At 34.7% G+C, this 21,856-nt stretch overlaps 1 protein-coding gene across 8 annotated transcripts in view; it reads left to right on the top strand.

Moving 5' to 3' along the window:
• LOC129225604 (aryl hydrocarbon receptor nuclear translocator homolog) overlaps positions 1-21,856 on the top strand; it is a 187,471-nt gene that overhangs the window by 149,556 nt on the left and 16,059 nt on the right. For all 8 annotated transcript variants that reach the window (XM_054860065.1, XM_054860062.1, XM_054860061.1 and 5 more), the window contains 4 exons: positions 12,754-12,871; positions 13,500-13,529; positions 18,859-19,047; positions 21,166-21,346. In XM_054860065.1, the coding sequence (XP_054716040.1) occupies positions 12,754-12,871; positions 13,500-13,529; positions 18,859-19,047; positions 21,166-21,346 (518 nt within the window). The remainder of the gene's footprint in view (positions 1-12,753; positions 12,872-13,499; positions 13,530-18,858; positions 19,048-21,165; positions 21,347-21,856) is intronic.

Below are 21,856 nucleotides of genomic sequence, written 5' to 3'. Positions count from 1 at the left end.
CTTGAAAAAATCTTATACTTTCTTGTCACTCCTATCATTTTGTTTTTCTTAGGAATCACAATTTTAAGAAAGAGAGAGCAACCAAAGAACAGTACTAATCCAGATAACAGAGCGAAATGGCTTTTAACTTGAATGACGTTTAACCATGAAATTGAAAAGTTTTACATGTCAAACCTCTGAATTTCACCCCTTTACGCTTCTTCCAAGAAAGTGCGCGAAACGACTGTCCTTTTGTTAATCTTCCTCGCATTGCTCCCTTTTTTCCACTGCTCCTCAGCTGTCCGCTCTTGAAGACAATTCCTCTGTTTCTGAGTTGAAGAAAATGTTTTTGTTTGCTACTTTAAAGATCACAGGGCTTCGAATCCGAAAATGATAGCATAACCGGAATGCGAGACGATAGAAGTTTTTGTTGATCTGGTCTCCTGTGTGTCAAAGGTCATAGTCAAAAACTGCCTTTGCTAACCAGAGTATCCATTACAATCCACATTGATTTTTCAACCAGTATTAACTAAATATTCTTTTGGAAACGTACAGCCTGTTTAGAATAGTACATTCTAAGTGAAAATAGCTGCATAATGAAGCGAGCAAAACAAGCTTTTTTAAACCCAAAGAAAAGAATGAAAATGACGAAAAGGATTGCTCTAAAAAGAGAAAGTTAACGTCGTCTGAAGAAAACGAAGTACAGTCTGCAAAGCCATCGGACCGTTCTAAAGGCAATTTTATTTTAATTCAAAAGAAAAATTGCATAGCATTACACGAATAAAATGTTTAAAAACGAAATTAATCTAGATTATTTCTGTTAGCTTGGTTCGCATTAAAAAGTAGAAAATAAAAGACTTCTGTTTATAACACTTGAAATTTGCTGTTGCTCTCTCAAATAGATATTTATGTAAATTCTAAAGCAGGTAATAAAATTAAAAATAAAAACTTGAGAGGAGAACAGATGGTATGCAGCTTTGAGCGAGTGACTTTCTAACATCTATATTTCTTCCTTAATTTTTTTTAAATTCAGGTTTTATTAACTGCTTTAGAATTAGCCCAAATGTAAATACATAAAAAGCAACATATAAATATAACGATATGAAAAGCAATTTCATTTTTTGCGGTTTATAATTCAAGAAGTCTTTTTTTATTTTATTTCATACTTTTAGTGCAAACGAAGTTAGTAAAAATAGTCTTTATAGTCTGATCACCGATGAGATTGAAAGCCAAACATCCAGTTTAAAGGCGGAAATGGAAGTATCTAGTATTAGCTTTCAAGGAGGCCAGCTTTTGTAGATGTGCGTTACCCTCTAAATTAATCAGTCACACTGAAATGAACGGAACACGCTCATCAGATATTTGATTTCCCCCTGATTTGGATAGACTGTTTTTGATAAGATCCCCGTTGCCAGAAAATTTCACTTTAAATTAAAGGTAGGGAAAAGAAAAATAAAGTTGAATTTTCCACAACATTAAAGACAAAAAAAAAAAAAAATTCTTTGCTTTTGTTTTGTTTGACACAAGCATCGGACTTGGGGCACCCCATTCCAAATATGTAAGATTCACCTCCCTCTTATTTCTTTTAATACTGAAAAAAAGTTAACACACACATACATACATACATACATACATTTTTTATATATATATATATATATATATATATATACTTATATAAGTAACCCCCCCTCCCCCCCCCCGAAAGTCGGGTCTAGCTACGCCTCTGGCTACAAGGGTTCTCTCCCTATAATATTCGAAATTATAGTTCGAGAAACGTAGTTTTAGACGATTTCAGGTGATGTTAGAGAGAGGAGAGATTCAAAGTCCTCTCTGGGAACTTTTGGAAATTGGAACTCTAGAAATGCTATTTTAGCTGACCTTCGATAATGTTAGTGGAGGAGATTTCGGGTACTTAGTCGGAACATTAACGAATTGAAGTCAAAATTTTAGGCAATCTTGAATGACCGAGAAAAGTTTTGAACTTTTCGCTATAGAAACACAGGTTTAGTTTTATCTTTTGTAATATTTTTGGGAGGAGTTTACTCCACTTTTAATTTGTAATTTTTATTGTAGGGTATTTAAATAATGTCCCTCACCTCTCCTAGTTAAGTCACTACAATGTAAAAGTATTAAGCTGACTCAGAAGATGCGCCATGCATGCAAAATACTTCTTTTTTTGGGGGGGGGGGATGCATTAGTGAGAGTCTATTTTTTCTTCTGGCTCTATTGAAACCAATTTTCTTCGAAAAAAATCATTAAAGTAATCCTCATATTTTTTCGAAATAATCTTGACAAATTATGATTCCTCTTCCTGTTACACTCTGGGAAAGAGTCACTCCTGTATCACTAAAAAGTATCACAAAAGTCGAAATTATTAAAAGTATTTTTACAGAGACTGCACATGCTTGTATTTCAAACAAGTAAAATTATCAGACTGGAAATTGAAAATTTCTCAACATTTATGACCAAAAATACTCAAATAGTTTTAAAAAAGAAAACTTGGGACTGAGTTTCCACAATAATTTTATCAGTAATTAAAACAAAAAAGAAGAAAGGGAAATAGCATAGAAAGGGAAGGAAGGAATATCTGAAACTTATCCTTTTACTTTACTTTACCAAAGGTAACCTCATGGGTGCAAGACCTTCCGTCTCAGGACGGATTTCCGTCTTGACAAAATTTTCGAGACGGAGGTCGGGACGGAAAGAAATTCAATGACTTTCTTTTAATTTTGAATGAAAAAAGAAAAATTGAGTGTTTGAAAAATATGCTTTAATATTACTGGACCGTTCCATAACCACGAATTTACATCGACATTCTCGCGGTTTTCCGCCATGTGCTTTTGGAGGAGTGACTTTTCGGCTCGCGCCGTTTGACTTTTTTTAGGTATAGCTTTATTTCCAACTCGCTGCATTGCAGACCGAGGAGTTGCTCGCTATTCTCTCTAATTTTTCGAAGCAATCGGCTCTAATTGAAAATTTAGCCTTTTCTCATGCTATTTTCGATCATCCTTTCGTTTTTTTTCATTTGTGTTTTTTTTTTTTTGCAAACTTGACACGCATAAATGAAAATTATGTACGCTCTTAAAATGTCTTAAGAGTTGAATCTGCATCACTGATTGAGAGTGATTGCTGACAAGATGAAATATTTTCGCCACAGTAAAGGGCGTCCACATACCATGTAAAACAGAAACTTATCAAGATTTTGAAGATTTTAATGAAAATGGGAATTTTGGAAATAATCGAGGGGGGGGGGGATTTCTAGCTGGTTGGAAACACCGATGGGAAAACCGTTCCTACATTTTTGACAATGACTTGAGGAATCATTAAATTCTAATGTCATCGATTCGAACACTCGCTAGAATGGAAATATGGGTGGGGGGAGGGAGAGAAAGGAAAGGAGAAAAAAAACGGCAGCACGAGTTTGCGAAAAATTACTGCTCTTGCAAAGAGGGTAATCTGTCCGCAAATTAACCCACGATACTAAGGTCTTAAAACGTTGATATCTTGCACAATCTAGGGGGTGTGGGGTTACTCACGGGTTACAGTAAAAAATATCGAAAAACTGAATTGAAAATATTTTTGAAGCTAGGAGTGGTTTGATATTTCTCCAGTGCAAACTCTTAAAAATTTAAAAGTCAAAAAGTTTTAGGCTGTCTCTAATGATATAAAAGTGGGTTTTAAAAATGAATCGAAGACTGGAGTCTTAAAAACACTAATTTAGGCAATCTTTGGTGAATTTATGAGAGATGGTTTTGGTGTTCTAACATGAAAATGTTTTGTAGCTGATGTATTAAAAACTATTTGAGGCTATACTTAAATAACTTAAGTTAAAGGGCATTTGCAACCCTCTCCCGAAAACTGTTTGTAATTGAAGTCTTAAATTTTTTAGGCTGTCTTTGGCAATGTCAAGAGGGAGGGAGGGGGCTCTCTTTAGGCGAAATTCCGAAATTGGAGTCTTAAAAGCGCAACTTTGAACCGTCTTGGGGTTCGGGGTTCTCCTTTCCCAAAAAATATTCAAAGCTGAAGTATTCAGAACTCAGCTTTAGGTAATCTTTGGAAGACTTAAGAAGAGGGAATTCGAAGGCTTTCTCTCAATACGTTTCAGAATTTAAATTCTTAAATCTTCGGTGATGAATAGGGGAAACCGCAAATTTTAGTAAAATTTAGTTCGGGGGGGGGGGGGGGGGGGTCTCTCTCTCTGGAAGCATTGAAATGCTATTTTGGCTATTTTTGAGTGAGTTAAGAGTTAGGGAATTCAGTGGTCTTTCTCGAAACATTTTCGAAATTGAAGTCTTAAAACTTTTGGGTTGTCTTTGGCGATGTTTTGGAAGGGAGTTGCTCTCTCAATAGAAAAATAAATCTTAAACAAAAACTTACCTACACTGCGTTTAGTAAACACAATGAGAGGGGGGGGGGGTATTCCGCACCCCCAGCCCGAAACATTTTAGTTTCTGAAATTTTAAGAGCTTTGTTTTGGGCTATCTTTGGATGACTTAAGGGGGAAGGATGTAGGAAGATTTTTTCAAAAAGTTTCCAAAATTAAAGTATTAAAATTTTTAAGGCGGTCATAAGTCATGTTTATAGGTAAGAGGGGTGCTATTCCTACAAAACAATTTAGAAAGTGAAGCCTTAAAAATTGAAATTTTAGGACATTTGTGGTGAAAGAGGAAGGGGTTCGGGAGTTCTCTTCTGAAAATTCTTTGATGCTCAAAAATATTTAAAGCGCCACTTTAGGCTATATTTGAGTGCCTTAAGAGGGATGCGATTCGGGAACCCTGCCTGGAGTTAGGATTCAGTTCCCCTATTTCTTTTTTTAATTAATGAATGTTGGAAAGGGTACCTTATTTAAAAAATATATCTACTTCACTGAAGCGATTTTTTATTACTAATTTCACCACCTGCTATCTTATAAAAGAATTCTTTTTCAAATGAAGACTGTGGGGGAATGGTGACAGTTCATTATCATTAGTCGGCCTTACCCTTCCCCCACCTTTCCTTCTTTTCTAGTTTGTTGGCGCTACCTTGGGTATTCTTTCGAATCAGAACTGATTTATGTTGCAAAAGTGAAAATCTTATGTCCTAAGCGATTTTATTGCTACAACAAAAATGTTTAGGATCGGCAAAAAACTAATGGTGGGATGCTGCAAAACGCTTTTACCCCTTACATTATCCAACATCGTCTAAAATTGCGTTTTTGAAACTTCAATTTCGAAATATTGCCGAAGAAGGGTTCCTGAAATCCATCCTTTCAATAGTGCATTCAAAAAGCGTATAAACGTTATGAAATTTAAATTACAATTTTGTTTTTAAATCTTCGATTTCGGAAAAGCCCATAGGCGTCTCCTCCCCCCCCCTCTTTCTTTAATATTTTTTGAAGGTTGCCCAATATTGTGATTTTGGGACTATCAGTTTGAAATAATTGATGTAAGAGTCCCTGAACCCCTCCTTTCCCTGAACTTTACCAAAATGGCCTACCACAGCGTTTTTTGGACTTCAATTTGAAAAAATTTCTGCCGGATTTTAGATTTTTTGGAATTATGATGTCAAAACACTTAAATATTACAATTTTAAGGCTTAAAATTTAAATGACACAGATTCCAAAACTGGCATTGTTAAAATCTGCAACATTTATACATACAAAATTTTCTATAAGCCCGCATGCGGGCGGGGGGGGGGGGGGGGGGGGAGCTGAAAATATTTTCCGTCTTGAACACATCACCAAACTTGCACCCATGGGTAACCTAGAAGAGTGTTTTTGAAGCTTTGATTCTGAAAGAATGGCGAGGGAGATTTCCCAAACCCAATCCTTTCCACTATTGGCATCAGAAATGGCTTTCACATATTTTGGATGTCAATTCCGTAAAGCTTTTCAGATTCCCACTCAAATCCCCGAGAAACGCACCCTATTTACCATTAACGATTGTCTAAATTTTGTTTTTAGGACCTCAATCTAAAATTTTCCAGGAATCCTCCAAACTGCCCCTCAACTTAATATCATCAAAGATTGTCTAAAATTTATTTTAAAGCTTCAATTTTGAAAAAAATTTCTGCCTGAATTCCCTGATAATATAATAATTGAAGATCATCGACAATTGGGGTCCCTGGCCCCGTTGAGAGGATGAAATAAATCTTAACTATTCCATTAAATATTTTAATATTATTTTCTCCTCAGCATAGATAAAAATGTTTTGGAATTTATTTAAGGAAAACAAACTCACACTCATAGCATAAAAATTGTATGTGTGAAGGGGGACACTTTTTACTGCCCAGTGTCCCTTTCAAAAACTATCTCTGTCTCTTTATGATGCAATCTTGCAGTGGAGGATTTTAAGAGAGGGAGGGGGCACGCCTCCCAAAGGAATAAAATAATTTTAACTATCCCATAAATATTCTTCAATTTATTTTTAACTAGCTCAAATCAAATTCTGCAAACTATTATTTCAAAAAAAAAAAAAAAACGCCAAGCATATATGAATAAAACTACTTTTGTTTCCTATAGGAGTAAAGTTGAAGTCGAAGGTCAGCATGAAAGAATACGTTTCACTGATTTAATTCACTGGTTTAGAATTTTGAAATTCAAAATTACATAATATCTTGATTGGTCCATCAATTCTTCTTTGTTAGAATCTGTAATTCTACCATACTGAGAACAAAAGTTGCATCTGCAGCTGAACGTAAAATGCGAAACTGATCTTAAAGTTTTAGGCCTGCATATATAATGGAGTTGGTTAAACCAATGGGCTAGGTGTATGAACCTGGTACCAGGGCCTGATCAAGACAAACTGGTGCCCAGGTCCTGGAAAGAAGATGTTGCCTCCCTCCCCCCATGGGAAAATCAGCACAATTTTAAAGTCGATGTTTTATACTAGATACCTAATATACTAAGAAATCTACACATTACTACAGAAACGTGGGATTTGAATACCAAACATTTGATAGCCACATAGTTAAAATTGCCTTACCTTAAGGTGAAAATGAGTTAAAAAAAACAATTTAAAACTGCAATAAACTAACTAATTCTGACATCAAGCTTTAAAAAGGCTTCTTTCTGGCTTTAACAGAGGCAAATGTGTCGATCACATCATCGAAATCTAATTTTGATGTCACAGAATTTTCAATGGTCAATACGGAAACGCCTGTAAATTATCCTGAGAAACGCAGCTTCTAAAACGATTTTTGATTCTTTTCAAAGCTGAAAAGGAACGTTCACTTTAACAGAAAAAAAAGGAAGTAAGTAAGTTAATTTAGGCTATTTTAGTGCCCCTAAATTTGTGGTGCCCAGGTCCGCAGACCCACGGGACCGTGCGTTAATCAGGCCCTGCCTGGTACTCAAGGAAATTTGCGTTAAGCGTAGTATCAGGTTTATTGATGTGTGGAGTAGATGTAAACGAGATTGGATTGCTAGGGATGGCCTACATCTGAGCTCTACAGGGGTCAAAATGGTTAGTGGTTTGATTTTAGAGGCTTCAGAATCAAAAAACTGAGTTGGAAATGGGGGCATGGTTTAAGGAGCAGAATTCGAAAGGGTACTAACTATCGGGATTTTAGTAGAAACGGAAATAGGGTGGCTAATAAGAGAAAAGATTTTAACACTTGGGATTCAAACAATCGTGCAGCATTAAATAAAAGTAAGATGGGCTTACTTAAGGTTTTTTATACAAATGCTCGTAGTATTAGGAACAAGATGGAAGAATTGAAAAGCATAATTAAAGACGAGAGGTTGGATATTATTGGAGTTACCGAGACATGGGCTACCGAAAGTGATGATGATTTATTATCTATTGCTGGGTATAATTTGTTTAGACAAGATAGAGTAGGTAAAAGAGGCGGTGGGGTTTTATTTTATGTCAGAGACACTTTAATTTGCAATGAATTGGTAATTAATGACAAACCTAATAAGATTGATATGGTTTGGATGGAGTTGATTAGTAATAAGGGCAAAAAACTACGTTTGGGGAATATTTATAGGCCACCCAACTTAAGCCAGGGTCAAGACGAACAGATGTTTAGTATTATTAGTGACATTTCTAGCAAGGGGTCAGTCATCATAATGGGAGATTTTAATTTTCCAGGAATTGATTGGAATAATTTTTACCATAGTAATAGCAGAGAAGAGGATTTTTTGAAAGTAATTGGTGACTGTTTCTTAGATCAAATTGTAACTCAGGGTACTCGACAGGACGCGATTTTAGATCTAGTTTTCTGCGACATGGAAGGCTCTGTTCAGGGGTTATGTGTAGGGGAACACATTGGAGATAGTGACCACAACAGTATTAGGTTTGGGATTAAATTTGATATGCACAAAGTAGAGAATTTTAGGTTTGTGCCCAATTTCAGAAATACTGACTTTGTGGCACTTCGGCAGAGTTTGAAAGCAGTTTTTTCTTCTGGATTGGACAATAGCGATGTGAATCTTCAGTGGGCAGAGTTTAAGGAAAATCTAGCAAATACGGTTAGGGATCAGGTTCCTTTTAGGAGAAAGGGTGTCAACACTAAAATTTGGCCAATGTGGTTCTCCAGGGAAACTAAAGACGCTCTAAATTACAAGCAAGCTGCTTTTCATAGGTTTAGAGAAACAGGTCACAGTGCAGATAGGCTCCAATATTGTAAGGCAAGGCGTAAATTTAAGTATTTGGTACGGATTCAGAAAAGAGAGTTGGAGCAAAGACTGGCAGATAACATAAACAGGAATCCCAAGAGGTTTTTTGCATACGCTAATTCGGGGAAAGTTCGAAATAGTCATATTGGGCCACTGGTTGATGAGCACGGAATTTTAATTCAGGACGATAGTGATATTGCTAATGTTCTTAATAACTTTTTTTCGAGTGTTTTTAACGATAACTGTATCTCAACAGTTGACACCAACAAGACACAAGCTATAGTACAGCTTGAGGACTTTGTATTTTCCAGGGATGACGTTTTACTTCATTTGAAAAAAATTAAAGAGACTAAGGCTCCGGGGCCAGATAATATTTATCCGAAAATTTTACTTGAATGTGCAGAGGAATAAGCAGATGTAATCGCAAACATTTTCAATGCTTCTTATAATTCGGGGACAGTGCCAGAGGACTGGAAGCTGGCTAACATTACACCGCTCTCCAAGAAAGAGTCTATAGGGAGTGCGGGAAATTATAGACCTGTGAGTCTAACTTCGGTGGTTTGCAAAATTTTTGAAACATTGATGAAAATTAAGATAGTAAATTTTCTAGAGACTAATAATCTATTGACTAGTTTTCAGTACGGTTTTAGGAAAGGTAAATCTTGTGCAACTAATTTATTACATTTCTGTGACAAAGTTACCATGGCTTTGGACAATAAGAAGCCTGTAGATGTTGTTTACATTGATTTTCAAAAAGCTTTGATAAGGTACCGCATGTTGCTCTACTTAGCAAATTAGCTGATATAGGAATAGGAGCGAAAACTTTCATTTGGGTAAAAAATTGGCTGACTGGAAGGAAACAAAGAGTAGTTGTAAGGGGAAATTATTCTAATTGGAGTGAGGTCTTAAGCGGGGTTCCTCAAGGATCAGTGTTAGGGCCTGTTTTGTTCTTTGTCTTTATGAACGATATTCACAAAAATATTTCTGGGAACATGAATTGTTTTGCTGATGATGTCAAAGTTATGGGGACTGTAGGAAATGAAGAACAAGCAAATCAGCTGCAAGAGGATCTAGATCAGCGGTTCCCAACCTTTTTAGTTGTGCGGCCCACCAATTTCGTAGAAAACACCATTGAGGCCCACTAAGTACTATATATTATTTGCGCAGCCATAATTTACCTTCTGAAGGAGGGGGGGGGGGCATCTGCTCATAACTGTCCTGAAGTGTAAATAATATACCGTATTAGGATTAAAAGTGAGTTAAAAAGAAGGAGTTCTGAAGAGTCCTTTTCCCCTCATGTTGCACCACTGATGTAAATATACTGCAAAGAACAATTTTTCAAAATATTTTTTAAGAAAGAAAATAACTTTTTAACATTCACTTAGTTGGCATAGCTGTAAGAAAACTCGAAAACAAGTCATCTAAGCTAAAGCTCCATCGAAGACGCTGCTTTTTCTCCACCAGAGAGTTGATATCTGGTTTGAACATGGATAGTTTTAGTCTCAAATAACTCGTAACATTCAATGCATTTCTATATGATTTTTTTTTTAACTGCAATCAAAAGTCTCAATCAAATAGGTATGTTGTCGAAAAGCCCCTCAAGTGTCTCAATACACTGGTTAGTCATGCCATAGTTCAACAAAGGAAGAGCATTTCTAACTTGAAGTTAGAAGCTAATACTAGTTTCTTTGGGCAATTTTCTTTGAAGGAGTTTCTGATTCATTAGATTTCATCTTCTATTGTAGGGGAAAGTTCCCAAGAAATATGAAAAATCTTAATCTTCAAGTTCCTTATTTACTATTAGTTATTGGCTTTTGAGTGACGATACATTTAAAAAGTGAAATTTTCGCAAAGGGCGGAAATTGAGACCCCAAGATTAATTTTGGTTCTGATTCTCGACCAGTGTCCACGGCCCAGTCGCACGCTGTTCGCGGCCCACTTGTGGGCCGCGGCCCATTGGTTGGGAACCGCTGATCTAGATCATATTACGGAGTGGGCTGATAAATGGGGTATGGCTGTTAATGTTGGGAAATGTCAAGTGCTACATTTAGGGCATGGAAATAAGTGTACAAGTTATTATTTGCAAGGTTCAGTCATTAGTCAGGCAGACAAAGTTACTGATCTGGGGGTCCTAATAAGTCAGGATTTAAAGTTTAGCCAACAGTGCAGCATTGCTAGCAACAAAGCCAATAAGATGCTTGGGTTTATCAATAGATCTATTTCAAATAAATCTAAAGAAGTTCTTCTGCCCTTATATAGAAGTTTGGTAAGACCTCATTTGGAGTATGCTGTTCAGTTTTGGTCTCCTTATCTTAAGAAAGACATTAATGTATTGGAAAGGGTTCAAAGGCGGGCTACAAGGCTAATAAGTGGACTTTCCCACTTAGATTATGATTCCAGGCTTAGAAGGCTAAAAATGTACAGTCTTGAGCAAAGAAGAGACCGAGGGGACATGATTCAGCTGTTTAAATTTATTAAAACGAAAGATGTTACGGGGCTAAAGTTTAGCACTGAAAACAGGACAAGGGGTCATTGTTTTAAGCTATTTAAATCTCAGGCTAACATGGATATTAGGAAAAATTATTATTTTAGCAGGGTAGTGGAACCTTGGAACAGCTTACCGGAAGAGGTGGTAATGAGCAAAGGAGTAGACAGTTTTAAGAGGGCCATTGATCTTCACTGGGGATTGTAAATTGACTAGGACCAGTCTAGCTGGGCCCAGAGCCTGTTGCTGGTCGTCACTTTTGTATTTGTATTTGTATATATTTGATTCAGATTCTACTTTCTCAGAATTTGTTAAAAAATATTTCATATTTACAAATCATTATGTAGTAGAAGACCGTTATAACGCACACCTTGGGACCAAAGCTTTTGCGTTATACAGGTTTTTGCATTATATAGATCATTTCACGAATTTTGAAACTAATATTCAGAATAAATCTATCTATTAGCACTTCAGAATGAGTTTTATCTGCAATGAGTATTAAAGCACCAATATTACAATTTGTCATTCACAAGTAAATATGTTTCACAATCATAAGAAAGTGAATTATCCTGCACTTCTGCTAGCTTCATGGTTTGCGCATAACAGCTGCATTTTCAAGAGCCATCTGATATTTTCTTTTTACTGTGAACGCTAATTTTCATTTTAAAACTTTGAATTAAGATGGAAAGATGGAAAAATTTTAAAAATTTAATTTGCCTTACAATTTTTATGCTTTCAAGAAAAAACAGAGGGAGTTTTTTAACTTCAAAACCTATTGTTTACTTCTGAAAAGTAGTGCGATTATAGAGAATAGCGTTATATAAATCGGCGTTATAACGGTCTTGTAGTACATTGTATATAGGTACAAAGAACCATCCCGTGTGAATAATTCAATTTTGATTAAAAGTGCAGATGTTGGTGATTTTTGTGCTTAGTGAGGCAGAATTAACATTGAAGGAGCTTAGAAACCTTTAAAAATAACCTCCTGAAAAGTTTGCTATGGAAAATTGAATGGGAGGGGAGAAGGTTGCTTTCTACTCTCCAGTCCCCCCCCCCTCCAGAAACTATTTCTGTAGCTGCTCCTGTGTAGCAATCACACCACAAAATTAGGGATAAATTTAGCATTATGGATATGTAGTATTCCAGTATGTAGAAAAAAAAATGTTAAATGAATTTATCTAAAATCATGTATAAGATTTACAAATAATACAAATACAAAGACCTGCAACAGGCTCTGAGCTCAGCTAGGGTCGTCCTAGTCAATTTATTAGTCCTCAATGAAGATCAATGGCCCTCTTAAAGTTATCCACCCCCTCGCTCATTACCACCTCTTCTGATAAGCTGTTCCAAGTGCCCACGACCCTACTGAAGATGTACTTTTTCCTAATTTCCTGGTTAGCCTGAGATTTGAATAGCTTAATACAATTACCCCTCGTCCTCTTTCCATGCAAAAATTTAATCTATTAACATCCTTCATTTTGATAAATTGAAACAACTGTATCATGTCCCCTCAAATTCTCCTTTGCTCCAGGCTATATGCCTTACATATTAAGTCTGGAATCTAAATCTGAAAGTCCCCTTACTAGTCTAGTTTAAAATCATTATCCTTTTGTATGACTGAAATAATTTTTTAAAAACTCTTCTGAAAGGATATTTTTTTAATTTAGAAATAAATTATTTTTAATTTAAGGCTGACTGGTTCAATGCTTGTATCTTTGATCTTGTCCATCCTGATGATTTGGAAAAAGTGCGAGAACAACTGACGACGCAAGAATCTCCTAATGCTGGACGCATTCTTGATTTGAAAAGTAAGTCCTTTTGCCTATTGGGCTTTTCCTCTAACTCTCACCATACAGTCTTACATACACTTCATACTTCCACTGAAGTAGAACACTCATTCATTTTAAATGACATATGTTGCTGATTTTAATTGGTTCTCTGTATAATGACTAATTTTTTGCTCTCCTGGACCCTACTCTGTAGAAAATTCCTTTACATGGACGACAGAGTTCTTAGTTAAGGACAATTTTCACAAGAATTAAATGTTAACAGTGCTTTGGAATTAACACATTAAAAAATAAAGATATACAGTCGACTCTCGATAACTCAAAAGTCCCAAGTTACCAGTTAAAACCTTCAAGCTATTGATGGTTGTAGTTATGGGAAGTTCCCACAGCCTTCTCAAAATAATCTTCAAGAACTGTGTTTTATTATCAGAAAATTTGATACCAATCTGAGAAGTTTTAATAATTCTTTATTTTATCTACTTATTTCTTAATGACACTTCATATGCGTGACTTTTTTTTTTTGGATGTTTGCTTTTTTTAAAAATTAATATTATTATTTATTTTTTCATAATTGTGATGAAACGTCCTGCTATCTTTAATATCAATTTTAGTGCTTTGTGTATATTTATATTTCTTTTTTTCTTTTCAGCTGGAACCGTAAAGAAAGAAGGTCACCAATGTAAGTAATTGTCATTTAAGGCACTTTGCATGGTTATTTATAAACACTTTCCTCCATATATTCTTCCACTTTTGTATTTTTAAAAGCGTTGAGAAAACACATTGGTCTAGGAATAATTGTATTCTGGTTATGCACCATAGTTAATTTACATCAGCATAGTGTACATTTGTCCGATGTTTTCATTTATATTTTTTGATATGTTAATGATTGTGTGATCAAAAAGTGCATTTAAAGATTTTTTTTTAATTCCAAAAAATAAAAAAAAAATGTAAAGTTTCTATGCTACCATGTTTTGTTTCTTTGAATAATTCTTTAAAATTGCTTCAGCATGAGTAGAATATGGATAATTGTGTCTCCTCAAGTTTCTATTTTACTTCTTGTGTGATCAATGGTTTTAACTTGCTTTTACAAGAGCAAAAATTATATATTGTTGCATTTTCTTGTAATGCTTGTATAGTACTTTGCTTGTAATACAAACAGCCAACTATCTTAAACAATTATCAAGCTAAATAAAACCTAATACTGAGATCTCCTATGGAGCACCCTGTTGATATTATCATTTTAATGCAATAACTTTTTGCTGTTTTTTTAAAATTATTATTTAAAAAAGTATCTTGAGCTTAAAAGTGTGAACTAAGGTTTTGCGCTGAGTAGTCCCGAAGTGGATGTATCACCACTGTACTTTCAACATTATATCAGTAATAGTTGAAAGATGTTATACAGCTATCTTGAAGTTGTTCAGAGGCGTAACTTGGCCATGTAAAGTGGGGGGGGGGGGGGGGCAAACTTTTTTTTTCAAGGGAAATTTATTTGATTCATATTCTGCCATCCAACCAAAATAATGAAAAAAATTACTTTTTCAAAAAATAAATGAATAAATTTAAGAAATCATAATAACTTTTAATGCAAAGTATTAAAACAGAACCAAGCTACAAAGAGTAGTGCGCACATACATCCGGTGAAGTTTTTTAAAAAAATGAAATTTCTCTCCAAAAAAACTTGCTGACCCTCTTTTCTTGTTGTGTTTCTAGTTTACACGATCAATGGCACCAAACAGTTGCGCTTACGTTTTGTAATCCTAAAATTCAGATTTATTTTTCTAAGTTGCGTTACTTTTAATTCGCGAATTATTCCATGGACTATAGAAAGCTCAAGAAATTCTAAGTACTTTGGAAAGGATTTTTCTTTCTTCTGAAGTTGTTTTCCAGGATCCCAGGAATGAAGACTCTGTACAGTGATGCCCTGTACCAAAGTGATATTTTATTTCAGTGACACAACCAGAAACAAATGGAGGGAGGGGGGGGAGGGCACATCGAGAAACAAAAGAAAAATGGAGATCTGATAGGAAAGGGGGGTCCAAAAATTTTGAAACTTGTAGCTTTAAAAACGCAATTTTAGACTTTCGTCGATGTTAGGGGAAAAATAGGTACAGGGGTCTCAGCGGAATTTCTAGAAATTGAAGCTTTAAAAACCTGATTATAGACCATATTTATCGGCTTTAGGGCAAGGGAAAGAGCTCAAGGGCTGTCCCCGATCGAATTTTGTTTAAGTTGAATTCAATTCCTCCCCCCCCCCCCCCCCCCCCCCCGCTTTCGACATTGAAGTTTCAAAAATGCAATTTTAGACAAACGTTGAACATTTTACAGGAACTAGGTTCTGAAACTCTTCTTTGGTAAAGTTTTCAAAATTATGGTGCTAAAAATTAAAGCAATGTTTTATATTCAGGGGTTATTCCACTTAAAACTTTTGTAAGTATAGTTCAAGAAACCTAATTGCTTATGATGTCGGAGAAAGTCGGTATAGGGACCCTTGCCCGAATATTTTCTGAAATTCAAGTCTTAAAAATGCGATTGTATTGTAAGGCCATATTTTGTAATAGTACAGCAGTAATTTTTCAAAATTAAAGCTCCAAAAACGCAATTTTAAGCGATTCTCGATGTTGTTCGGTAATTGGGGTATTTCCTCGCAAAATTCACGAAACTGAAGACTGGAAAATGAAATTTAAGATGCTTCGTAATGTTTCCGGTGTATGAGGGGAGAGGAGGGGTCTTTGGAGGAGCAGTATTTTCGACACTTTCTTATTATCAGACGAACAAAAAAAAAAGAAGAAATAGGACGGGAGAAGGGGGGGGGGGTATACCTGATCAATAAGCTGATACTTTTGAGTACTTTTAATTCAAAAATTTATTTTTAAAAGAAATTAAGATCTTCCCCTAACATTACTATTAATTTCTAAAAATCAATTTGTTTTCCAAAGACGTGTTTCTTTTCTTCTCATCAATAATAAAGGTTTTGAAAAACATTCAACTCAGCATTCTGGGGGAGGCTGTGAGCTCCTTTCTGATTGCACCACTGTTCTACTTTGACCCATGTATTACATGGTTGGCTGTTCATTCATGTTAGAGCCAGTTAAAGGATTAAAAGTTAATTTCACATTAAGGAAAACTTCGGGAATGCGAAATGTCCGCTCTTTTTCGAAAACACTTATTTTTTGGGCATGTAATCCTAGCTTATTACCTAAATTTAGTAAACTAGGATCACATGCTATATATATTGGGGGGGGGGGAGGTTCGTCATCACTTTGGGATCAGGTACACGGGCCTCTTCTGTGCTTCAGATTGCGCTGTTGTGGTGCAGTTTAAAAATAGATAAACTATAGGTTGAAATTACTAATTGGTGGTTGAAGACTAGGGTACAACTTTCGCATATAATTCATAACAATTGCATTGGTAATATGCGAATTACATTTTATTGTTTGAAAATAAGGTATAGATCATTTGACAAAGAATTTTAAAAAATCCTTTGCTCAAAAACTAGGGTGGCAAAATAATAACTCTGCACATGGCTCAAAAAAGGTGGGGGCACTTGCCCCCCTATGCCCCCCCCCCCTAGTTTACGCCAATGAAGTTGTTTACCTCACATTTTTATCTGCAAAAACATGGCACAGAATTCAGCTATGCCACGACATAGATGGTGTCCTATTGATGTAATTCATAAGGTTTCAAGCATGGGGGGGGGGGGGGGTGCTGAATTTCAAATAAAAAAATTATTTATTATGTTGAAGAAGTGGTGGGGAGATGGAAGGAGAAGAGAATAATTATATCTTGAAGAGGGGTGACAAATACATGGATGTCATATTATGGTGTATGATATAAAGAATCATAGATAAAAGATAACGAAGATTGGTGTACTTATCGATACATGAACGGTTATTTGAAGATGGCCGGATCGTAAGTGATTCCTCTCGCATTCATGGCTGTAAAGGAGGTTTTCAGAAATGTCATCACGGAGTATTTTCTTGACGCTAGCATTCCGGGAAGAATATAAAGATAGTGAAACTTGAAAATGAAAGCAAAATCATTTACCACAACATTATTTTCAAAACCTTCCCGATCGTTTCCACTTTTCTTGGTTTACCTCCCATTGCGTTGTCTCAACGATATGTCGCAAAAACCCAAATCCGCGGTGATGAGAACAGTTTCCTTTTTTTAAAAAAATACCGTATGCACAACTATGGTAATGTAATAAGAATACCAGACTCAAACATGAGGAGTCAGAATTTTCATAAAAAAACAGTTTTTTAATTTCAATTAATCTTCATAATCAAAACAAAACAGTGGCGTGTCTCACAATTAATATTCAGAAAATTAATACCAATCCTTCAGACGTAATATTTTCTTACATCAGAAAATCTTCAATTCCAAATTCTTTAAAAAAACACAAGTGCCCGACTATATTCATGCAACAGATATAGCTTCATACCAACGTTAGCACACAGAAAATATACCTTTTTTTTACCAATATCACACTTTCTGTTCTGGCCCCATACACATCGAAAATAAATTCAGATTACTAATGTTCTTGAAAAGTGAGCACATAGCAAAGCGGCATTTCAAAATGCAAAACTTCAATTTCAACCGACCAGTGATAAGAAAGCATCGTTAGCGAGTCTCCCAAAGATTTAGAGAACAAAAACTAATTCCAAGTTTACTTCTGATAATTATGGAAATTATTGCATGCTTTTTACAACACTATATCTTTTTTTTTCATATTCATTTAATTTCATGCCGAAGAATTCACGGCAAAGGCCCAAAATTTGTAAGTTACCATAATACTCGGTAGACCTTTTGATTTGTTCAAAGCATTCAGTTCATTCATTTTCTTATCAAAAGAGCCGATTCCATGGCAAAAATTTCCAACTTTTAAATATAGAAAATAGTCCAAAATATACAAATTTTCAAAGATTAGTACTTATCTGTAGGCATTCCGGACGAAGAGTACTTTCCCATTATGGTCATCAGTTGACCTTGCGTAATCGTTCCCCGATGCTCGTTCTCATGGCATGTTCAGAACGGAACTGTACTCATACAGTCAACAACGCCACCATCTCACACGGCAGCCCGATCTCGTCTCACCGAAATTCCGATAGCGTCCCCCATTCCCTCAAACTCTGTAGACCCCGTAGGGTGCTACAGCAAAAAAAACTCAAAACGGTTACAACGAACCAAAGCATCTAGAAAAATCTGGAATGATAAACAAAAACCAATTCTAACTGACAGACAGCTCATACAGGGAGAAAGTTATCATGACGTCACAGACTCGGAGCAATTGGCGCTCCGCCAACAGGGCGACACAATCAGTTACGCAAAAAGAACCAAACACCATGCAAGGAGCGAGGAGAACGCAAACCGATTCTGAACAGCACTTTTCGCCAGCGGAAATCACGAAATCGAAACAAAACAAATCGTGGTGATGCAAACTCACCACAGGGGGGGGGGGGGTAGATACATCTTATAGGATATATCCGTTACTGGATTAAAAAAAAAAAACAAGTATTTTTTTCTGGAAACTTTCAGAAGTGGATTGCATTCTATTGAAGTAGAGTTCAGGTTCTTCATAAAGTTCAGGAAATGAAACAAGAGTATAACTTGTTTCGTGCCACAATTGGTAAGTCTGTTACCCTGGATTTGCCTCATAATTACTATTTACCTATAACTAATATAATGTTGAAAACAAAGGGGGGGGGGGTGTAAGCTTACTTTCGGACCACTCTATGTAGTCACTAATAACATATAACTTTGATTGTATTTTCCTGAAAAAAAAATGCACTGATTTGAAAAATCAAGTGTTTATAGTTGCATTTGAAAATAAATAATAGGGAATGATAATTATATCAATTTTCTTATCACTGTTTTCTAATATTTTAACAACAATATCGAATAAATATAATGTTCATCACATTTTCAATTCAAGTAATCCGAGTTTTATGATAATAACATGAGAATCACTGCCTTTATTTTTTTATACTTATTAATATTTCATTTTACAGCATCAATGCGATTATGTATGGGGTCTCGAAGAGGCTTTATTACCCGCATGAAGATTGGCAACTTTCAGCCAGAGTGTTCTGGTCATTTGCACCGTATTCGACAGAGGAATAGTTTAGGTCCGTCTACTGATGGCAATGCTTACGCAGTTGTGCATTGTACAGGATATATAAAGAACTATCCCCCTAGCGGTAAGGAAATAACCTGTATCACTCCAAATCAGCATCGAAATTTTTCTCCATTTGTTATTTTTACTACCGTATTACCCCGCATTATCCGGCATGCTGGAAAAAAGCGAGGTTCCACAGCATGCCGGGAAATTCGAATTTTCCGGCATGCCGGATAATTTGAGGTTAATTTTGCAACAAAACAAAAGTAAATTTCCTCATTCCGTTTCAAAAAGAAAGCAAACCACTGTATGAAAAAATAAATAAATCCTGAAGGTTACCTTCTTTAAAATAAAAAAAAGTGTTGCATATAATATGTGCTTGTTATTTCTAATAGGTCATTATTAATGAATTTACTTATATACCAATAAAGTAATCAATTTGAAAGCAATCATCGTTACTGCGATTTGCTCATAATATTTTTAAGCAAATTATTTTAGGTTTCTTTTAGAGAGGTAAGTTTAATTTTTATTTATTGAATAGCTATGGTAAATTCTTTAGTGCTGGTTTAGAGGCGGTAACTTACTGCTCAAATGTTTGCTTACTTAGTTTTAATTTAATTTTTGTTAAATTATTCGTTATTAAACAATATTTCTCTTGTTAGAAGGACAAATGACATTGTTAGTAAATATTTTTCAAAATTAAACTGTTTATTAGTACTAATAAGATGTGTATAGAACTAATATTCATTTTTAAGCTGAACATATATTTTTTATAGTGTTAATTTTTTTTCCAAACCTCGAATTTTCCAACATGCCGGAAGGGACCAGGCATGTGTAATTGAAAATTTGGCGACCCCCGAATTTTGCGGCATGCCGGATAATGCAGGGTAATACGGTACTTACTTTCACATGGAAAATACTTTTCAGAACATCATTTAAAACAAGAAAACAAGGTTATTAAAACGTATTTCATTTGGGAATGTATAAGTATAGTTTATTTGTCTGAAATGAATTTACTGTTTAAGATCTTGCATGTGTGGATTTCTACAATGGATTAAGATCAGCCTGAAGAATAATCTACATTTAAAATACTGTTGTAGAATAAAATAAAAATTTTCTTACATTATTAAATTGTTTTTCTAATCATTTATTTATTTTCTTAAATCCTTGGAAGTTTCTGTGTATTAGGTGCATTAATGAATTTTTATTATTTTTGACATTATAAACTGATTCATAGCAAATTTTCTCATCACCACATGTGTGATTGAGATTCACTTTATATATATATATATATATCTCAAAATCAATAACATTAAGTGAGTTATCCATGACTATATTAACATTTTTTTTTCTTTAATTTCTTATGCCATAAGTTTATTGTGTTGAAAAAAATCAAGCTTATTATTTATTTTGGCTTTATTGTGACTTTTAGTGCAGAATATATTCTTGAATAATAACACAGAATTTGTTTATTTTAAACTATAATTTCCAGCTTAAATTTTATAAGTTGATAGGAAAGACTAGGAATTAGAGCATTTTGAAAGAAAATGTTTCAAGTCATTAGTTAAAGTTTGCAAGTTTAAATTAAAAATGCACACTAGTTATTTCTTCTTTTTCTCTAAGCTGTCAGTATTAACCAAAAACATGTAATTGAAATTTTACATGAAAATTAATTCAAAAAAAATTCTTTTATTTGTATTAAAATATGAAACTTTTGTGGAATGTATGTTTTCTTCCAATGCTCCCAATTGTCTCTAAAAAAATGTTTACAATATCAGGATTAATTCTTGAGCTATTCCAAAAAACAGAAATAACTTCAATCGCCCCTCCTCCCTCCCACACATAAAACAAATTTCTGCCAACGATCCATTCATTAGTTTCTAAATGCATTGTAACCAACAGACTGATATAATAAATTTTTCATATTACAAATACAATACTAATACAAAATTTATGTGGTAAATATATTTTTTTCTTCAAATTCTTTTCCAGTCCCAATATGCAGCATTAATGGAGTTGAAATTCCTATTTTATTGATAGAGTTAGACATTGAATTTTCACTTCATTTCAAATTTTGGTTTGAACAGTTTTATTGCATTTAAAAATACAAATTCATATAAAATTGTATTACTTTTATGTTTTTTATAAGTTTAAACAGTTAAAACATTTGAAATCGTTTGATTAGATCTTTTGCCTCCAGGTGTACAAATTGAACGATTAGACCCAGAGGATCACGGAGCTAGCCATTGTTGTCTTGTAGCTATTGGAAGACTGCAAGTGACAAGCACACCTAATAACAGTGATCTCATGGGCTCTAATTCATCGAATGAATTCATTTCAAGGCACAATATTGAAGGAAAGTTTTCTTTTGTCGATCAAAGGTGAGAATTTGCTTAATAAACTTGAATGCTTTTTGCTGCATTGTCATAGTTGTTACGTTACAAATTTTCAACTTTTGAAAGCATGTAAAGAATTTGATTAAAAGAAACGAACTATTACTACATTCTGGATCCCTCATAAAATCTTATGAGTGCTAGGACTGAAATGATACTGAATTTTTGGAAAATGTTGTTAACAGTATCCCTTCTTTTGGATGTAGGCATAATTTATTTGATACATTATATACCAGTCTAAACCGAGTGGGTGAACTTGGCCTTTTAATCCTTATAATCGATAAGTGCCCATTTCCTTTTATTTTGGCAGCATAATAAAAAAATATATATATACAGTGAAGCATCGCTTATTTGTTTCTTTTTTATATGGTTTAATCATTTGTACACTTTTGTAATCGGTTCTGTTAGAATCTCATTGTATATTAATGTATACCTATTATGCATTTTTTCATTTATACGTTCTTTTCATATAGTCCTTTCAAAAACATGCTTCATTGT

Source organism: Uloborus diversus, chromosome 7 (assembly GCF_026930045.1).
Source record: "Uloborus diversus isolate 005 chromosome 7, Udiv.v.3.1, whole genome shotgun sequence".
Lineage (NCBI taxonomy): Eukaryota > Metazoa > Arthropoda > Arachnida > Araneae > Uloboridae > Uloborus > Uloborus diversus.
The sequence above is the reverse complement of the archived record's forward strand: the minus strand, read 5'-3'. Positions and strand labels throughout refer to the sequence as shown.